At 34.3% G+C, this 18286-nt stretch overlaps 4 protein-coding genes across 4 annotated transcripts in view; all 4 read right to left on the reverse strand.

Moving 5' to 3' along the window:
• The window catches only part of LOC125204791 (putative disease resistance protein RGA1), a 59887-nt gene extending 42013 nt beyond the window's left edge, over positions 1–17874 (reverse strand). Inside the window, exon 1 of the mRNA XM_048103525.1 lies at positions 17685–17874. The gene's annotated coding sequence lies outside the window, so the exon portion shown is untranslated. The remainder of the gene's footprint in view (positions 1–17684) is intronic.
• Positions 83–694, reverse strand: LOC125206947 (putative disease resistance protein At3g14460). Its single transcript, XM_048106158.1, has one exon. The coding sequence runs from the start codon at positions 692–694 to the stop codon at positions 83–85; it is 612 nt and encodes a 203-aa protein (XP_047962115.1).
• On the reverse strand, positions 1471–3258 carry LOC125206948 (disease resistance protein RGA2-like). The gene has a single exon (XM_048106159.1). The coding sequence runs from the start codon at positions 3256–3258 to the stop codon at positions 1471–1473; it is 1788 nt and encodes a 595-aa protein (XP_047962116.1).
• LOC125204793 (putative disease resistance protein RGA1) lies at positions 12676–15939 on the reverse strand. Its single transcript, XM_048103528.1, has one exon. It carries the CDS (start codon positions 15881–15883, stop codon positions 13697–13699), a length of 2187 nt encoding a protein of 728 aa, XP_047959485.1. The 5' UTR covers positions 15884–15939; the 3' UTR covers positions 12676–13696.
• Positions 17875–18286: the final 412 nt, after the last annotated feature.

Here is an 18286-nt window from a genome sequence, read left to right on the forward strand (position 1 = left end):
AAAAATTTATGATTAAACCAGATAATACAAATCACAATCCCAAATTCAATCTAAAGAAATAAAAAAAAAAATTGCATTAGACCTATATGATAAGTCGAAGTTGGGGATTATGTTGGGATATGGATCTCCAAGCTGAACCTTCCTTGTCCTCTCCGTATGTTTTTATCAGCTCTGATGAATACCAAATATTCAACGATCGCAGAGATGAGGAGAGTTTACGCAGTAGGCGATGCGGCAACTTCTTCAAACTCTCACAGTTAGAGATAGTCAAATAAACGAGACATGGCATGATGGAGATGGCCGCAGATTCTTCTTCTTCCTCTGTTATGTCTTCCCACTCCTCCCATTTGTTGCAGTCGGTAAATACCAGGCTGACGAGTTCAGGATATGCAACATCATCAGATGAAGATTCTATTCCTAAAAACTCCCTTCCGACAAACATCAATTGCTCCACATCGTAAATAGAGAGAAGTTCCAAGAAAGGTAGTTTCCCCATAGCAGGCAATGATGACACCTCACTCAAAAAACCCAAATCGATCTGTTTTATTAAGTTGAGGGGTGATGACATCCAGTGCGGAAGCCTTGAGCCCTTATATCCCCAGATTGACAGTAACTCCAACTTATAATGGGGCACGAGAGCTGTTACTACCTCTATCCACATTGCTGATGATGATGATTCTGATGACTGCTCCATTTTATTCATCTTACCCTTGAAAGATATTTCAAGTGCTTCGAGTTATTGAAGGTGCATCTTTAATTGTGCTTGTCGAGCATCCTCAACCAATTCCACCATTTCACCCATACTACTACAGTAGATTTCGAGCTTCAGAGATCCAATAAGATAACGGTGTAACTTTTTCAGAAAACCCAATTTGTTGTATTGACTGCTTCCAACTTTAAATTCGCACAGTTCCAGTCTGTGGAGATTACTTAACTCACTTAATGCTTCAGGCAAACAGTTGATATCAATGCCATTCAATCTTCAAGATTTGCAGTTCAACCAAACTACAAATGCTCTCTGGTAACTCCTTTAATTCCTTGAATTCCAACTTAAGTCGAGTTCTCTTAGCTGCACCAAATTCTCAATTTCTTTCTGAATCTCTTTTAGAGAGCAGCTTTCTAAGGAAAGAGATCGCAATTCAACCAAACTATACATGCTCTCTGGTAACTCCTTTAATTCTCTATTACCACTTAAGTCAAGTTCTCTTAACTGCACCAAATTCCCTATTTGTTGTGGAATCACTTCTAGAGAGCAGTTTGCTAAGGAAAGATCGCAACTCAACCAATTTACACATGCTCTCCGGTAACTCCTTTAATTCATTATTATTACTCAAGTCAAGTCGTCTTAACCGATCCAAATTTCCAATTTTTCGTGGAATCTCTGTTAGCTCGCACTGTGATAAGAGAAGAGTTTGCAAGAAATAAAGCCTACATATGATTTCGAGGTCATCCTTTGACAATGTAATCCAACTAATATCCAACCATCTCAAGTGAATCAATGTTTCCATTCCCATTGGAATAGGAATGCGTAAATCTCTCAATTCTTAACACCCTAACACTTTTCATGCAATCACAAACTTTACAACTTCTATCTCTTTCAACAACAGGAGGGGATGTGTAGTACCAAGATAGACTCCGATATTCTTGGACATGAGAAACCAATGAAGAATCACAAACTTTACAACTTTTCTCTCTCTCATCATTCCTCCTAAGAAATAGAGCAAAATCATGTACTATATCATGCATTTTACACCATTCTATCTGCTCTCCCGACTTACTTTTCACAATGTCTTGAAACAAACAACGCATTGTTAATTTTCTGATGTTATCGCGCCCTTTGAATTCTGCTGCACCATTTCCTCTATCAGAGCCCAGATAACCTTGTGCCATCCACTCTTCTATCAGAGTCTCTGCATGAATTTTGTGATCTTTAGGATAGACGGCACAATATGAAAAACAACGCTTAAGAGCCGGGGACAATTCATTGTAGCTTAAAACCAAATGAGGAAAAAGATCTACTTTTGCATTCTCCAATTGCCATATTTCGCTCTTCTCTACATGTTTCCATCCTTCCAAATCCTTGAATTGCAAAAGTGTTCCCAAAACAATTGCAGCAAGAGGCAACCCATTGCACTTGCTAGCTATTTTCTTGCCCAAAACCTCAAATTTTCCATATTCCTTGTCACTCTTTCCTAGAAGAGACGTGTCACACAATAATGACCAACATTCTTCTTCACTAAGCTTATTTGGGTGATACATATTATCGTTTAAGGTACCGACCATCTTAGCTACCGTTTCCTTTCTTGTTGTCACCAGAATTTTACTGCCGGGTGCACCACATTGGAGACTGATTTTCAGAGGCTCCCACTTGGTGTTGTCTTCTGTCCAAACATCATCAAGCACAAGAAGAAATCTCTTTCCTGAAATGGATGCTTCTAGCTTTTTTAATACCAGTGCCAATTGGTTGGAGTTTGGAGGAATCGTTTCTATTCCCACTTCGTTAACAATTCCTATTGCAATCCTAGCCACGTCAAATGGATCAGAAACACAAATCCATATTCTTAATTCAAAACAATCCTTCACTAGTTTATCATTATAAACAAGTTTGGCGAGAGTTGTTTTCCCAAGTCCCCCCGTTCCAACAATGGACAAAATTTGGGTATCACTTCCATTAAGCATTAGTTTGCTCACTATGTCTTCTTTTTTCTCACATATATCCTCCCCATGAACTTTCGTCAAGTCAACAGAAGGTGTGGATTGCACTCGCCAAGGTGTGGGCACAGGATCAGCTGTAGGCGGAGAGATGACAAAATTAAATTCATTTATCTCCTTGTAAATCTGTTCAAGCACAGCGTTCACATTTTCTATTTTCTTGGCAATATCACGACGGACAGAAACTTTCTTGAAACATAAACAAGAAGGTCTGATGAAGCAGCACCCTATCTTTTGCTTAGGCTCAGGCTCATGCTCAGCCGAACCTTCCATCTTATCTCTGAGAAGAGAATAGCTCCATTCATCCAAAATATCCTCCATCTCATAGGCAGTAGCTTCGAGCTTCTTCAACCAACTTTTGACACTTTCATCATTCACTCCTCTCTTTTCTGCATCATCCAACACCATTTGGATCGTCTTGAGCTTCTTGGAAAGATAAAAAAGTTCGTCCTTCACGCCTCTAACCAAATTAACTTCAGACCGAATCTTATCTTCTAACATAGTAGCAATTCTCCCCACCACTTGTGAAATTATAGCTTCCGCCATTTATGTTTTTGGAGCTGCTTTTTTTTTTTTCTCCCTTAAATTAGCTTCTCTTGATTTATCCTGGAAATCGATTTAATGGTTGGATTTAGATAAGTGCATGTGGATCAAACATCCAGATCTTTTTTATGTTTTAATTAATACAATTGAATTCATATGTTTTCTTAGAACATGGTTGGAAAGGTATGTTACAAAAACTGAAAAAATGAATGAATTGATGGAGAAGATTCCGGATGCAGCTCATTGAGGAGAAGTTGAGATGAACTTGTAAGAGCAGTGTCGAATTTGGTGTTTTGCGAGAAGTTTTTGGGGAAAAGGAGTCAAATCAAACATCTTTCAAGCATATATGTTGTAATGTCTTCATAATTCTTTCTTTATGTAGCACTAGTAAATTGTGACTTTTATTAGTAGTATAAATTTATTTAGTTAACTTTCTACTTTGCTATCTCATATTGGATAAATATTTATACAAATCTGTTTATGGTTTTTACTTTTTTTAATGGACACCCACGTCGTGATAAAATAACCCCTTTTTTTAACAAAGAATTAGATTCTCTAATTCTTATCAACACATGGATATTCTTAAATACTTCAGGATTTAGGGCTCAATGTAGAAAATAAATAAATAAATTTATGGTAGTAAAAGTCACAGCTTAAGACATTATTTATTACTCTCTCCATCCATGAAATATTGTCTAAGTTTGACTCAGCGCGGGTTTTAAGAAATGTGAAGAAAAGTGAGTTGAAAAAGTTAGTGGAATGCATATTTATATTCTATAATAGAATGTGAGTGTAAAGAAAAATTAAGATGTTTTAGTGGAAAGTGGAGTTAATGTACAAAAAAATAAAAATTGAACAACTTTTCACAGACGGACGAAAATGGCAAAATATTTCCAAAAATTAAGATTTTTTAGTTATCTAGTTATGATTGTAATAACATGTCAATTTTAGTAATTTTAAGAAATAGTCATGGTATCACTAATATATTGAAGAACCAAAAATGATTGTAATAACATGTCAATTTTAAGAAATACACATTATGTGATGCTTGAGGTCGGGTTATTAAAAGAAAAATATACAGTTTTGTTGGTCGGAAGTTAGAGAAAGAGAGATACTAAATAATTTGGTTAAGCATCAGCTTAATTTCGATCACGACGACTGTGGTGGCCGTAATTCATAGATTTAAGTATCGGTATGATTTGGACTAAAGTATTCAGTTATGCTATACTTTAGAGATTGAATTAACCGGATAAACCAACCGGCTATTCACGGGCCAAGAAATTTTGGAACCGGGATGATAACCGGAAAAAATAGTTGGTATTTCCGGTTATGGTTCGTCCAACACAATGGTCAATAGTTTCGAGCCAGGGTTGACCGATCTGATTCAAGGTTGAACCGTTGGTTTCAGTTTAACCATGCATCACTATCATCATATAATGACTATCATTGAATGAATTAACACTAATTACTATACAAAACAAGATGAGTGGGATGTCGATAATTGAGGGAACATGTGGAGAAGAAGCTGAATCAAGCTCAAGTGAAACAAATTCAAGAGTCTTGAGATATTAGAAATGGGCACTCGCCCTCTTAAAAGGCCTTATAAGAAAATGGCTATCCCCACTTATATAGATTATACAAGACCATCAAGTCGATATGGAACAAGATTTAAAGAGATTTTAATCAAGAAGCTTCCAGAAATAACGAAGAAATTGAAATAGAGAGAGCTGGTTCGTAGAGATGATTTAGGTGAAGCACAGAGTCCTCGCATGACGATCATGCAAAAAATGACAAGGCTGAGTGAATTAGAAAAGATTTTGGAGTTTAGAGAAAATATGTTTAAGCCAGTGGACTGGCTAGTCGGTGATTTCGGGCTTAGCCCAACGGTTCCAAACCAGTGTTGGGTCTGACCGAACCATTCATTTGGTTGAGCAATGAATTACTACTATCTATCAAACCGTACCTAATTATCAAATTGTCCTCTATTTTGGAGTTATCTGATCTAAAATAACTTAGTAAAATGTATGTTCTGACTATGTTTAGTCCGTCTTATCTGTGTTCTCAATCAAAATAACTTAGTAAAATGTATGTTCTGACTATATTTTGTCCGTCTTATCTATGTTCTCAATCAAACTGTCCCTAAATATCAAACTAAACCACGACAAGCGAATTGAGTAACCAATAAGCAATTTAGAGCAATGAAGGACTGAAAAAGATTGCTGTGAGAGAGCGCGACTGACCGGCACAGATGGTTATGCGACGCAGGCGGTGATAAACGGACGGTAGCCTCACGTTCCACTTTGGAGTTGGTTTTTAAGGGGCGCCTTTGCGTTAGGCAAAACTAATTGATAACAGGGTGCAACCAACTAATCAACATTAGTTAATTAATTAGAGCATCATTAGACATTAATTATATTTTATATTCGCCAAAATCAAAGTCAATCACATGCGCACATGTTCAATTATAACCCTTCATGCACCCGGAATGAATTTGTAAACAAACGATCAAATACAAACTCTATATATTTACAAACCCTAAACTATGATCTGAACCATTAAATTTTAAGATTTAATGTCAAAAGATGACAAACAAAGTCAACAGAAAATATCAACACAACGTAAACATTATCAACAGATTGACATTGTGTTGACATTTTTTTTTGACAAACATCTGTTGAAAGTTTGGAATATGTATGAAAGATACAGTTTGCATTTTATCACTATCCTTACTTATAACAGTAATTACTATGTATCTAATGTTTCATACTCCCTCCGTCCCCATTAAAAGTCACTTTTTTCCATTTCGGTCCGTCCCCAATAAAGAGTCACATTTCATTTTTACCATAAATAGTAAGTAGGTTCCACATTCCACTAACTCAATTCACTCACATTTTATTATAAAACCAATAAAAAAAATGGGTCTCACATTCCACTAACATTTTCAACCAACTTTTCTTTACATTTCTTAAACCCGTGCCCGGTCAAAGAGTTACATTTATTTACATTTCAGATCGATAAATCTTTAATATTAACAAATGATTATTTCTACTTCAGTACAAATAAAATTAAGAACAATGAAGACTGAAAAGAGCAATGCGAGAGTGCGACATACCTTCACGGCTGGCAAGTGGCAGCTACGTTGGTTGTGTGGCGGCTGACGGTGACGACGACGAACGCTTCGGAGCTGCTTTTTTTAGGTAAATTTAGAGATTAAGTTTAAGGGCTGAATAAACAGGGACTCTGCCATCTACTTCAAAATTTATACTAATACAGTGGCAGCTGGGAAACAGCTCATCAACATTAGTTAATTAGAGCATCATTAGACATTAATTATACTATAAATAAGTATCTAAAATCAGATTTAATCACATGGCCACATGCTTCAATTGTCAACGCTTTCATCACATTAATTAGTAAAGTATGCGTAGTGCACATTATTATATTGAAAAAATATGACAAAATCAAACTCAACTACTTGCCCACATGTTTCAATTGTCAACGCTTTTATCATTAATTAGTAAAGTATGCCTAGTGCACATATAAATCTAACTTAATAAATTTAATTTATGCTGGGAATGTATAACCTTTAATTTAACGTAAATTTATTTTTAATTTTTTTTGAAGGCAGACAAAATCTAGCGGCCTAATTGTTCATCAGGAAAAACCATACCACAAACTGAAAGAGAAAAAGAGTGTCCATTATTCTGTTTTTTTTTTTCAATTATATAAAGGCCGAATTTAAATGAGAATCTCTATATAGTTATTATGAGAATAAAATTATTTCCGGCCCTATAATCATGAAGATCTATACTGAATATATCTATTTATACTTTAAATGCAGGACAAACGATCGGATTCTACTAAGAGCAAAAACAATACTACTCTTTTAGGAATGCAGTAAATTTCACTACAAATTTATTAACTTTATTCTAGTATTTAGTAATTAGTTGGTATTGTTTCGTTTATACAGTTGTTTCTAAATTTCCAAATTTAATTAAAAGCGAATGAACTTAAAATGATGGTTGCGTATTTTTGGAGGTATGATCGTTGAGTTTTAATAAATTAATAGAGTCAAAACTAATTCGAAAATAGTACTAGTAATAATAAGAGTTTGAGGGTTAATGAAGAACAACTTGTTAAAATTCTAATATCTTGTCCCACATCGGCTTGGTGATGATCATATCTCTTCTATATAAGTGTGGATAACCCTCCCCCTTATGAGGCATTTTAAGGGGTGAGTGGCCCATTTCTAATATGGTATCAGAGCGGGTCCAAGCCGATGATGGATTTATCTCTTTATCTCTTCTCTTGCCTACCCACGTGATGGAAGTCCGATGTGTCATTCCAGCCCACACGTAAGGGGGCGTGTTAAAATTTTAATATCTTGTCCCACGTCTGAGTGGCCCATTTCTAATACGACTCGTTGGCACCAAGTCATCAACATTAATTAGAGCATCATTAATTAGATATTAATCATATTTTATTGATATTTGAACATGTATGCCATATTCAAAGTCAGTGGCATGTTCACTCAGTGGCATTTATTGATATTTGATAATATATACTCATTTCTCAATTAAACATAAATAGATCATTAGTTGAGAAGTTTATAAACAACCAATTCATCAACATTAATTAACTAGCTAGAGCATAATTAGACACTAATCAATAATCATAGCACTACTCCTATTATATTAATTTGGTGCTCCAAAATCAAAGTTAATCACATGCTTTATGCTTATAATAACTTGTAAGTGGGGAGGGTTCATATGAGAACCTAACAAACTTGCAATAATGTATTCTAATTTGTCTATATATATTTTTTATTTTGATGTGTCGACATTTTTACTCAGTCTGATTGGTTTTGTTGTATATTTTTTGTTTGTTTAACTAAGCAGAAGGGATATTCTGTAATGGCGTCTTCATCTTCAGGGGTTGTAATTACTAATTTAGCTCTTGAATTGCTGCTCCTTTTTGTTTAAATTTATCTTGTATTTGAATGTATTGTGTGACGTTTTTGAATTTAGGATCAATGAACATATTCGTGTTGTGGACATACCAGGATTATGATTTTTTATCCTATTTTTTGAAATAGATGGTCTGGGTTCGCAGACTGGGCTGTAGTCGAGTTGGGCCAGCTTGGTGGGCCATACATTAAGCCTATTTTTTGAAATAGATGAATGGGCCAAGAATTAGGCCATGCACCTTTTGGGCTTTCTTGAAATTATGATTTTATAATTTTTATGATACAATTTTTCTATAACAAGTATAATATAATATAATATAATATAATATAATATAATATAATATAATATAATATAATATAATGAGTTTAATTTCAAATGCAATTAGAAAAAAAAATGTTTTACTAATCTTTGAAAGTTTGTAAAAGTAATGAAAATTGAAATTAATCTATGAGAAATAACTTAATATGCCAAAAACTTGATCCATTATTTATTAGTGCTAAAAATACCTGCAAGCATACAAGGTAGATTTAGTATAGCTAAAGGTCAGTACCGAGATATCGAACACAGGGAATAAGATTGCAACTAACTACCATATACTAAGCATCGCATACTATCTAGAGACACATAGCTTTTGGTTTTGGATTAATTAAACTAAACAGAAAATAAACAAAACAAATAACAAAAAGCATAAAAACAATGGTACAAAGCAGGCGTAAGAAGTAGAATTTAAGGATTCAAAACACAATTGACTTCCTTGAATTATGGTCTCTAGAGTTATTAAGTCGGTCACTTAGCTAGATTAAACTCCTCCCGTGGTGAGAAATCCGTAGATTAGGTGTAATAATTGAAGTCCCCTTCTAATTCTTAGATCTAACTCCTAAAAGATCTTAAGACCAATGACCTCACGTGAAACCTCAACTTTCCTGAGTTCTATTGAATTAAAGTGTGAATTATCCCTCGTCCAAGTCAATTATTTCGTCTCCCAAGTACTCTAATCAACTCTAACATGTATTCAAGAGGTAGTTAATCAATTGAATATAGAAGGCACGGGGATAAATCAAATAACTGCAAGAGCTAACAAGGAAAATAAATTTAATATATTCACCAAAAAATTCCACAAAAATTGTTCTACTCATGGACAAGTATAAACTACAAATAAAGTACAAGACATGAAAGAAATAGATAAAGCCCAAGGTTGAATCTTCAATCTCTAGTCTTCTCTTGCTTGGATCTGCAGAGCTCCGCTCCAATAGAAGATGGATGGATTATGTGTGGGATATGGAATGGAGGATTGTGTAGAGGGGAAGGATTGGAGGCTCTGAGATGAATTATGAATTAGAAAAAGGTTTAGAATGGTAAATAATATCCTCCAATTAATTGAAAATATGATATTTTCGGATCCTTCAATTGAAAGGAGAGATTTGGGCAATAATATATTCCTTCCTTGAATTTCCGCCTAATTTCCGTCAGCTTTGACTGCACTGTGCAACGTTCGTAGAATAGTCATAACTTTCTCCACATAACTCCGATTGAGATGTGCGAGATATCCACGCGAAGCTCTTTCGAAAAAGAAGAGAATGATATGCATAAATCACTGATTGGACTCCAAATCTGGTGGCAGAATGGGCTCGAACAGAGGCTGCTGCACCTTGGCCTTTTTGCACCTTTTTTCTTTATTTTTCTATCATTTATCACAAACACATTAAAAATACCAAATGTATAACATATGCAATTTAAAAAAATAATTTGCATGATTGAGATTTAAAACGTCAAATCTAGCCCTTAAAAACATGCAAAATCCGTGTTTGTCAACTCCCCCAAACTTAATTATTTGTTTGTCTTAGAACAAAACAAGAGAAAAATAAATTAAGAAACACGGATGTTAAGAACTAGACCTCATAGTTGCCTCAAAATTTTTAACAAGAAGTAAAGAGTTTGACAATAACACAAATCAAATCAAGCAAAACTTATTAGTGCATTTTCATTACTAGCTCGTTGATCATCTTAAGTACATGCACTCACAGTGTTTAGAAGTGTGTTTATCACTCACTCTCAAAGTGTTTATTGGAAAAAGTGTATGCTCTCAGATCATGCAACATGCAAAGTTTACCATAGGCTTGCTCGAAGTCTAATCCATCCTCTACTTTATGTGATTAAAATAAAAAATCCAAAAGGTCTTTATTTTAGGTTATAATGTAGGTTTTTTTGGTAAGGTGTGGAAATATGGCTAAAAAGTGACTAAACCCAAACATAGCAAAAGTGATCAAGTTCTACTACATCAAACTTAGCACCCCACCAACAATTCGAATCTCAAAAAATTCTAGACTTTGTCTAAATTTCTTCTCACTTCCCAAATTCCTTTGAATTTTTTTTTTCTTTTCATTTTTTTTGGTACCTCCTTTCTTTCTTTCTTTCTTTTTTTTATGCACAACCAAATATCTCATTCAAACCACAAATCTCTATGCACTTTTCACATTTAAACACTACTGTTTTTTCTACCTTATCTCTCCAACTCTTTTCACAAAATATAAACTAAAATTCACCAAGAGTGTATGGATATTCCCCTTTATTTAGCTTCCAAAGAAAAAGGCTTTAAAGGCTCAAAGTGGCTAGCTAGGGAAAAATATTTTGAATAAGGTCATAAACTTGGATATATAAAGTAGCTAAGAAGGATAACCTAACGTCCTCTTTTATCATTTAAACACTATGTAGACTTAGGCAGACTAGGAGCAAGTTCTAGAAACAAGTACATAAGTACATAACTACAGATAAATCACACAAGAAAGAAATTTATAGCTCAAGTCTCACAATGTATTAACATGATTCAAGGTAAACAAGCAATTCATTAATTGTGCACCTTTTCACAAAACTTTCAAATCAATGTATCAAGTCAACTCAACCAACACATAAATGAACTTTTCATCATAGGCAACTAGGTCTGATGTCCCTAAACATGAGTATTTCTAAGTTTTCAGTCTTACGTTCAAGACAAGATTCACCTCGGGTTTATTAAAAAAAATAAAACTAATAAAAAACGCAAAAACAACTAAACTCACGGTCCAACACTTCATCCCCCCAAACTTATTCAAAACTACGTTTAGAATAAGTTTGTAAAGTCGGTAGGGACGTGAGTAAACTAAGAAAACACATTAAAGTAAAACAAAATTAAATATGAAAAAAAAATGATACCAATGTTGGGTTGCCTCCCAACAAGCGCTTGGTTTACGTCTTTAGCTTGACGTTCTTTGAAGCTCATAAGTTAGCCCCCATTCCCGGGCCTTCCTTTGGGATGCCTTTTGTACCTACAATTTCGCAATGTGAATATAGAATGAAGAAAATTGTAAAACAATGCATAATGAATATTGTTTTAGGGTCTCCAACAAAGAAGTAGATAAAAAAAAATTAATTAAATTCTAATTATATTTACTCATGAAACTTTGTTTTATAGATAAAATAATGAATAAAAAATTCTTCACTATTATATACTCCCTGAAACTTTGTTTTATAGATAAATTGATGAATAATAAATAATGGCACCAAGCTTTCGTCCGCATAAAGTAGAATTTGTGTAAAATACCATTAATAAATAAATGAAATCATGCAAATGCCAAATACAGTTTATTAAGAATTAATTCAGTAATTATTATTATTTGTAAACACATGAATTACCACAAATTTAATGAAAATGTGTTGCTTATTACAATAAATCAGAATTAACCATTGAAATTAATAATTATATTTATAATGTTAATTCCTAATAATTGTATATACGCACATAAAATAACAATTGGATTAACCTATTAACTTTTAAGTTAGCTTTAGTCAAATTACGGACTAATCGAAATCAAATTTAATTGACTTACAAATATTTTACTCAAACCATAAATTCTCGTATTTCAAAATAGCCAACTAGCTAATCCGGTTAAAAAGAGTGTATATTAATATTAATATGTGTTTTTGTTTTAAAAAATCGAAAATATTAATTATTTCTCAAATATAAACTTAAAACCAATTAATTACTAGTATTAGTATACAAGGTACAAATTTAAAAAATAAATAAGAATGATATTTGACGAGTCTTGCTGAATGATTTAATATAGTATAGAAATTTTTTTATGATTATTAATATATTTGTAGTAATTAAAAGTTAAAATGGAACATAGATCTATTTCGATAAAATTTTAAAAGTAAATTTTACAATCAAGAAATATATTATAAAATACTATTGATGAAAGAGATTAAACATTAATTATAAAATTATCAAAGAGATTAAGTGTGTGATCATGGTTGATGTTATGCGAGTCGGTGCCGTATTGCTAACTCAGCTCTTAGTGTTTACTAAAGTTGTTAGTTAATTTCTACTATATTTAAGCAATCCGGTTGAGAAGGAAGATATCGAGTTTTGAGTCGCCGACCAGTTTGAGTAACTCTACTAAATATATTATTTAGGCAATTGAAAAAAGCCAAATGATCATGTCATAAATAACAAAACCTAAACCTTAGAGATCACATAACGATCCCTTAAGGCCGGAACTCATTAAAACCTCTATAGCGAAAAACCCTGAGGAAAAAACACCATAAAGGAAAAAGAGTATCCGTCTAATAAAGCAGAAAAGAATTATAACAATCTCAAAAAAGGTAAACAAATAGAAAAGCATAAGTATTTGCATGAGACCTATTGCCAAAATTTAAGTTGGGGATTATGTTGGGAAATGGATCTCCAAGCTGAACCTTCCTTGTCCTCTCCGTATGTTTTTACTAGCTCTGATGAAAACTTAATATCCAACACCTGCAAAGACGAGGAGACCGTATGCAGCAGGCGATGCGGCAGTTTCTTCATACTCTCACAGCTTCTGATAGACAAGTGTGTGAGACATAGCGTGATAGAGATGGCCGCAGATTCTTCTTCTTCCTCCATTATGTCCTCCCACTCCTCCCATTTGGAGCAGCCATAAAATATCAGTGTCATGAGTTTAGGAAATGCAACAACAACATCATCACATGAAGAAGATTCTATTCCTAAAAACTCCCTTCCGACAAACATCAATTGCTTCATATACCAAATATGGAGATCTTCCAAGAAAGGTAGTTTCCCCATAGCCGGCAATGATGACACCTCATTCAAATCAGTCAGATGAATCTGTTTTATAAAGTTGAGGGGTGATGACATAAAATCCGGAAGCCTGGATCCCTTATATCCCCTCATTACGAATGAATTCAAGCTTGTCATGACAGCTTCTACAAACTCCATCCACAATGAAGAAGATGATACTGATGACTGCTCCATTTCATTCATCGCATCCTTGAAATATATTTCAAGTGTTTCGAGATTTTGAAGGAGCGTCTTTAATTGTGCTCGTCGAGCATCCTCAACCAATTCCTCCATTTCACCCATACTACTACAGTAGATTGCCAGTTCCAGAGATCCACTTAGAAGACAGTGTAACTTTTTAAGAAAACCCAACTTGTTGTATTCACTTCCATCTTTGAATATCAGTGCCTTGAATCTTCAAGATTTGCAGTTCAACCATACTACAAATACTCTCTGGTAACTCCATTATTCTCCAATTCCAACTCAAGTCAAGATGTCTTAACTGGGCCAAATTCTCAATTTCATCTTGAATCTCTTCTAGACTGCAGTTTGCTAAGGAAAGAGTTTGCAATTCAACTAACCTATACATGCTCTCTGGTAACTCCTTTAAGTCTCTATTCCAACTTAAATCAAGTCGTCTTAAGTGAACCAAATTCCCTATTCGTTGTGGAATCACTTCTAGAGAGCAACGTGCTAAGGAAAGGGATCGCAATTCAAGCAATTTACACATGTCATCCGGTAACTGCTTTAATTCTCTATTCCTACTTAAGTCAAGTCGCCTTAACTGCACCAAATTCCCAATTTCTATTGGAATCTCTGTTAGGCTGCACTTTACTAAGAGAAGAGTTTGCAAGAAATAAAGCCTACATATGATTTCAAGGCCATCCTTGGACAATGCAATATAACTACAATCCAACCATCTCAAGTGAATCAACGTTTCCATTCCCATTGGAAAATGAAAGCCAATTCTTAACACCCTTAGACTTTTCATGCAATCACAAACTTGACAACTTTTGTCTCTTCCATCAATAGGAGGTTTGTAGTCCAACAGTAGACTCCGATATTCTTGGACATGAGAAACCAATGAAGAATCACAAACTTGACAACTTCTCTCATTGTCATCATTCTTCCTAAGAAATAGAGCAAAATCATGTACTATATCATGCATTCTACACGATTCTATCTGCTCCCCCGACTCACTTTTCTCAATGTCTTGAAACAAACAACGCATTGCTAAATTTCTCAAGTTCTCTCGCCCTTTGAGTTCCACTCCACCATTTCCTCTATCAGAGCCCAGATAACCTTGCGCCATCCATTCTTCTATCAGACTTTCCGCATGAAATCGGTGATCCTTAGGATAGGCGGCACAATATGAAAAACAACGCTTAAGAGTAGGGGACAATTCATTGTAGCTTAAAACTAGATGAGGAAAAAGTTCTACTTCCACCTTCTCCAATTTCCATATTTGACTCCTCTCTACATGTTCCCACTCTTCCAAACTAGTCTTGAACTGCAATACTCTTCCCAAAACAATCACAGCAAGTGGCAATCCCTTGCACTTGCTAGCTACTTTCTTGCCAATATCCTCAAAATTTCGACATTCTGCCTCACTCTTTCCTGGAAGGGATGTGTCACGCAATAATGCCCAACACTCTTCTTCACTAAGATTATTTGGGCGATATATATTATCATCCACGGTACCCATCATCTTAGCTACCGTTTCATTTCTTGTTGTCACAAGAATTTTACTACCCGGTGCACCACATTGGAGACAGATTTTCAAGTCCTTCCATTTGTTTTCTTCTTCTGTCCAAACATCATCAAGGACCAGAAGAAACTTCTTTCCAGAAACAGATGCTTCTAGTTTTTGTAATGCCAATTCTTTTTGGTCATTATTTGGAGGAATCTTTTCCGTCCCCACAAGCTCAACAATATTTTTGGCAACCGTAGCCACAACAAAAGGATCTGAGACACATACCCAAATTTTTAACCAATCCTTCTCGAAGTGGGGATGGTTAAAAATAAGCTTGGCGAGGGTCGTCTTCCCAAGTCCCCCCGTCCCAACTATAGACAGAATTTGGGTATCACCACTATTATGCATCATATTTCTGACTATGTCATCCCTTTTCTTATATATGTCCGACCCACAAACATTCTTGAAGTCAATTGAAGATGTGGTTGGTTGTCGATGAGACTCGGGCGCAGGCATAGAGATGACAAAATTGAAATCATCCTTCTCCTTTAAGATCTGATCAAGCGTGGCGTTCACATGTTCTATTTTCTTGGCAATATCATGACGAACAGAAACTTTCTTGAAACATAAACGCGGAGATGGGATGAAGGAACAACCTATCATTTGCTTAAGCTTAGACTTAGCAGAAGCTTCCATCTTATGTTTGAGAAGAGAGTAGTTCCATTCATCCAAAATGTCGTCCATCTCATAAGCCGTGTTTTCGAGCTCCTTCAACCAACTTTTGACGCTTTGATCATTCACTGCTTTCTTTTCTGCATCATCCAACACCGTCTCTGGATCGTCTTGAGCTTCTTGGAAAGATTGAACGAAGCTCATCCTTCACTCCTTTCACCAAATTAACTTCATACTGAATCTTATCTTCTAACATAGGTTGCAATTCTCCCCACCACTACCGAAACTATAGCATCTGCCATTTATGCGATTTGGAGCTGCTCTTTTGCTGAAACTATAGCATCCGCCATCTGTATATGGGACAAACATTCAGTTCTTTTTTCGTTTTTATTAATAAAATTGAATTCATATGTTTTCTTGATTTTTCATTTTTGACGAATTCGGCAACGCCACATTTTCTTAATGGTCGGAAAGTTATGGTAAAAAAAACCGAAAAAATGAATGGATCGACATAGAAGATTCCGAATATCAACATTGGATGATGCTCAAGATTGGGAAGAAGATTGGAGTGCAAAAGTGGATCAAGAACAAGCTCGAAGAACAAGCAAAACACAAAAGCAACATTGCAAATGTGGTTGAAAATGGATTGATTTAGAGAATCAGAACCATGTCAGGAGATGTTCACGAAGATGTCAATACTAAAGTTACAGAAGCTACAAGAGCAACTGAACACGAGGAGAAGAAAGTCAGTGTCGAGGGGGAGTATTGAAAGTTAAAACTCCTCCGACTTGGAAGAAATTATACATTAGGCCTTGTGTTTTGAGGTGTCACCACAAAGGGTTGTGGCGTAGTTTGTGTTGGTATTGCGTACACCATTGGTAGTCAAAGTCATAGCTTACGACATAATGAAGAGTACACAAGACATTGCAAAATATGCTTGTCGGCTGTCGCAAATTTCAGTTTCTTTTTAGTTATCCATAGTTATGATTATAGTAACATGTTAATTTTAATAATTTTACGAGAAAGTCATGGAGCACATTAAGTGTCAAATATCGCCGAAAAGATAAAATAATACTACTACCAACTATGTAACTGAAAAAGACTTTAAATAAAAACAACAACAAAAAAAATACTAGTACATAATCTTTCACGTATCACACTGATGAAAATGACATTATTAAAAAAAAGTCATAAATAATGAAAGTAACATAGCTTCTTATTTCATATTAATAAGTTAATCTTTGTAGGCATTGTGCAAGAATAACACACGTGGACGTGGAAACTACTGTAGTGAATAGGAAATATAGAAGAAAGAATATAATAATAATAATAATAATAATAATAATAATAATAATAATAATAATAATAATAATAATAATAATAAAATCTTTCTATTTTAAAAACGAATCATCTTAATTATTTATACCATTATTAGCTAGTAACCTGTAGGGCGTGTTTATTTGCTGAGAAAATAAAGTTGCCTGGAATTATGATTCCTAGGAATATAATTCATAGTAATAAATTACTAGTACTACTACTTATCATGTGTTTCAAAATATCAAGAAAAGTGTTCAAAATTTTTGACTTATAATAATCGATCAAATTCAGTTAAGTAATTGAAAATTAACTAAATTAAATTTGCTTAGTTACATTATTATATTCCTAAGTATTAATTTTTTTATGTATAAAATAATAATTTTAAAATACATTACATTTTGCTTAATAAATAATTGATTAAAAATATAATTAAAAAAATCAATTATCTTCTCTTGATTATCCTGGAAAAATCAATTCAATGGTGGGAATAAGATAAGTGGCACTACCCCATGTCTAATTTCGAAACGACGTCGTCGCACATCATTTGCGCTCAAACAAAATCAATGTATGTATGCTGAGATTATCACTCATGTTGGCCCTCAATTTCTCCAATGGAGGTTTTCCCCTAATTATCTTCCTTTTTGAAATTCAGCTATAAAATTTAGAATAATGAGTGAGAGCGACTTACCTGCACGGCTGCTGCTTCTATGGCTGTGTGACGGCTGACGTGGACAACGACGCGCTGCGGCCTCACTCACCGGAAAATCGTTGCGTTTTGATAATTTAACTGAGCCAAAACTATTCTAATAACGATAATAATAACGATGATGTTTGAGTTGGGAGGAATGAACAAAGGAACCAACCAATTCTTATCAACATTCTTATCTTGAGGCAGTGCCCACAGCCAACCAAATATTAACATTATTGATGAAAATGACATTATTTGAAAAGTAGTCACAGAGAATAAAAGGGAAATATCTTATAATTAAAATTAAAAACTTAATCTGATTTGTATACATTGTGCAAGAAAATTACATGTGCAAATTAAAGTGCCACATATATATGTGTGTGATAACTTTTACTAATAGAAATGGAAAAACATAATACTAACTGCACATGGAACAAAAGGTGGGAAGCTAATTTTGCAAATGATTCTGCTTTAATATACATAGATTAGTTGAATTAAATTAAATTTTTACGACTGGTGGTGAACAAACATAACATTCAATTCCAAAAAAGAGAGATATAAAACGTGCCAAACATCAAAATATAAATAATTAAGTGTCCCCC

The sequence above is a fragment of the Salvia hispanica genome, chromosome 2, assembly GCF_023119035.1.
Source record: "Salvia hispanica cultivar TCC Black 2014 chromosome 2, UniMelb_Shisp_WGS_1.0, whole genome shotgun sequence".
In the NCBI taxonomy this organism is placed as follows: domain Eukaryota; kingdom Viridiplantae; phylum Streptophyta; class Magnoliopsida; order Lamiales; family Lamiaceae; genus Salvia; species Salvia hispanica.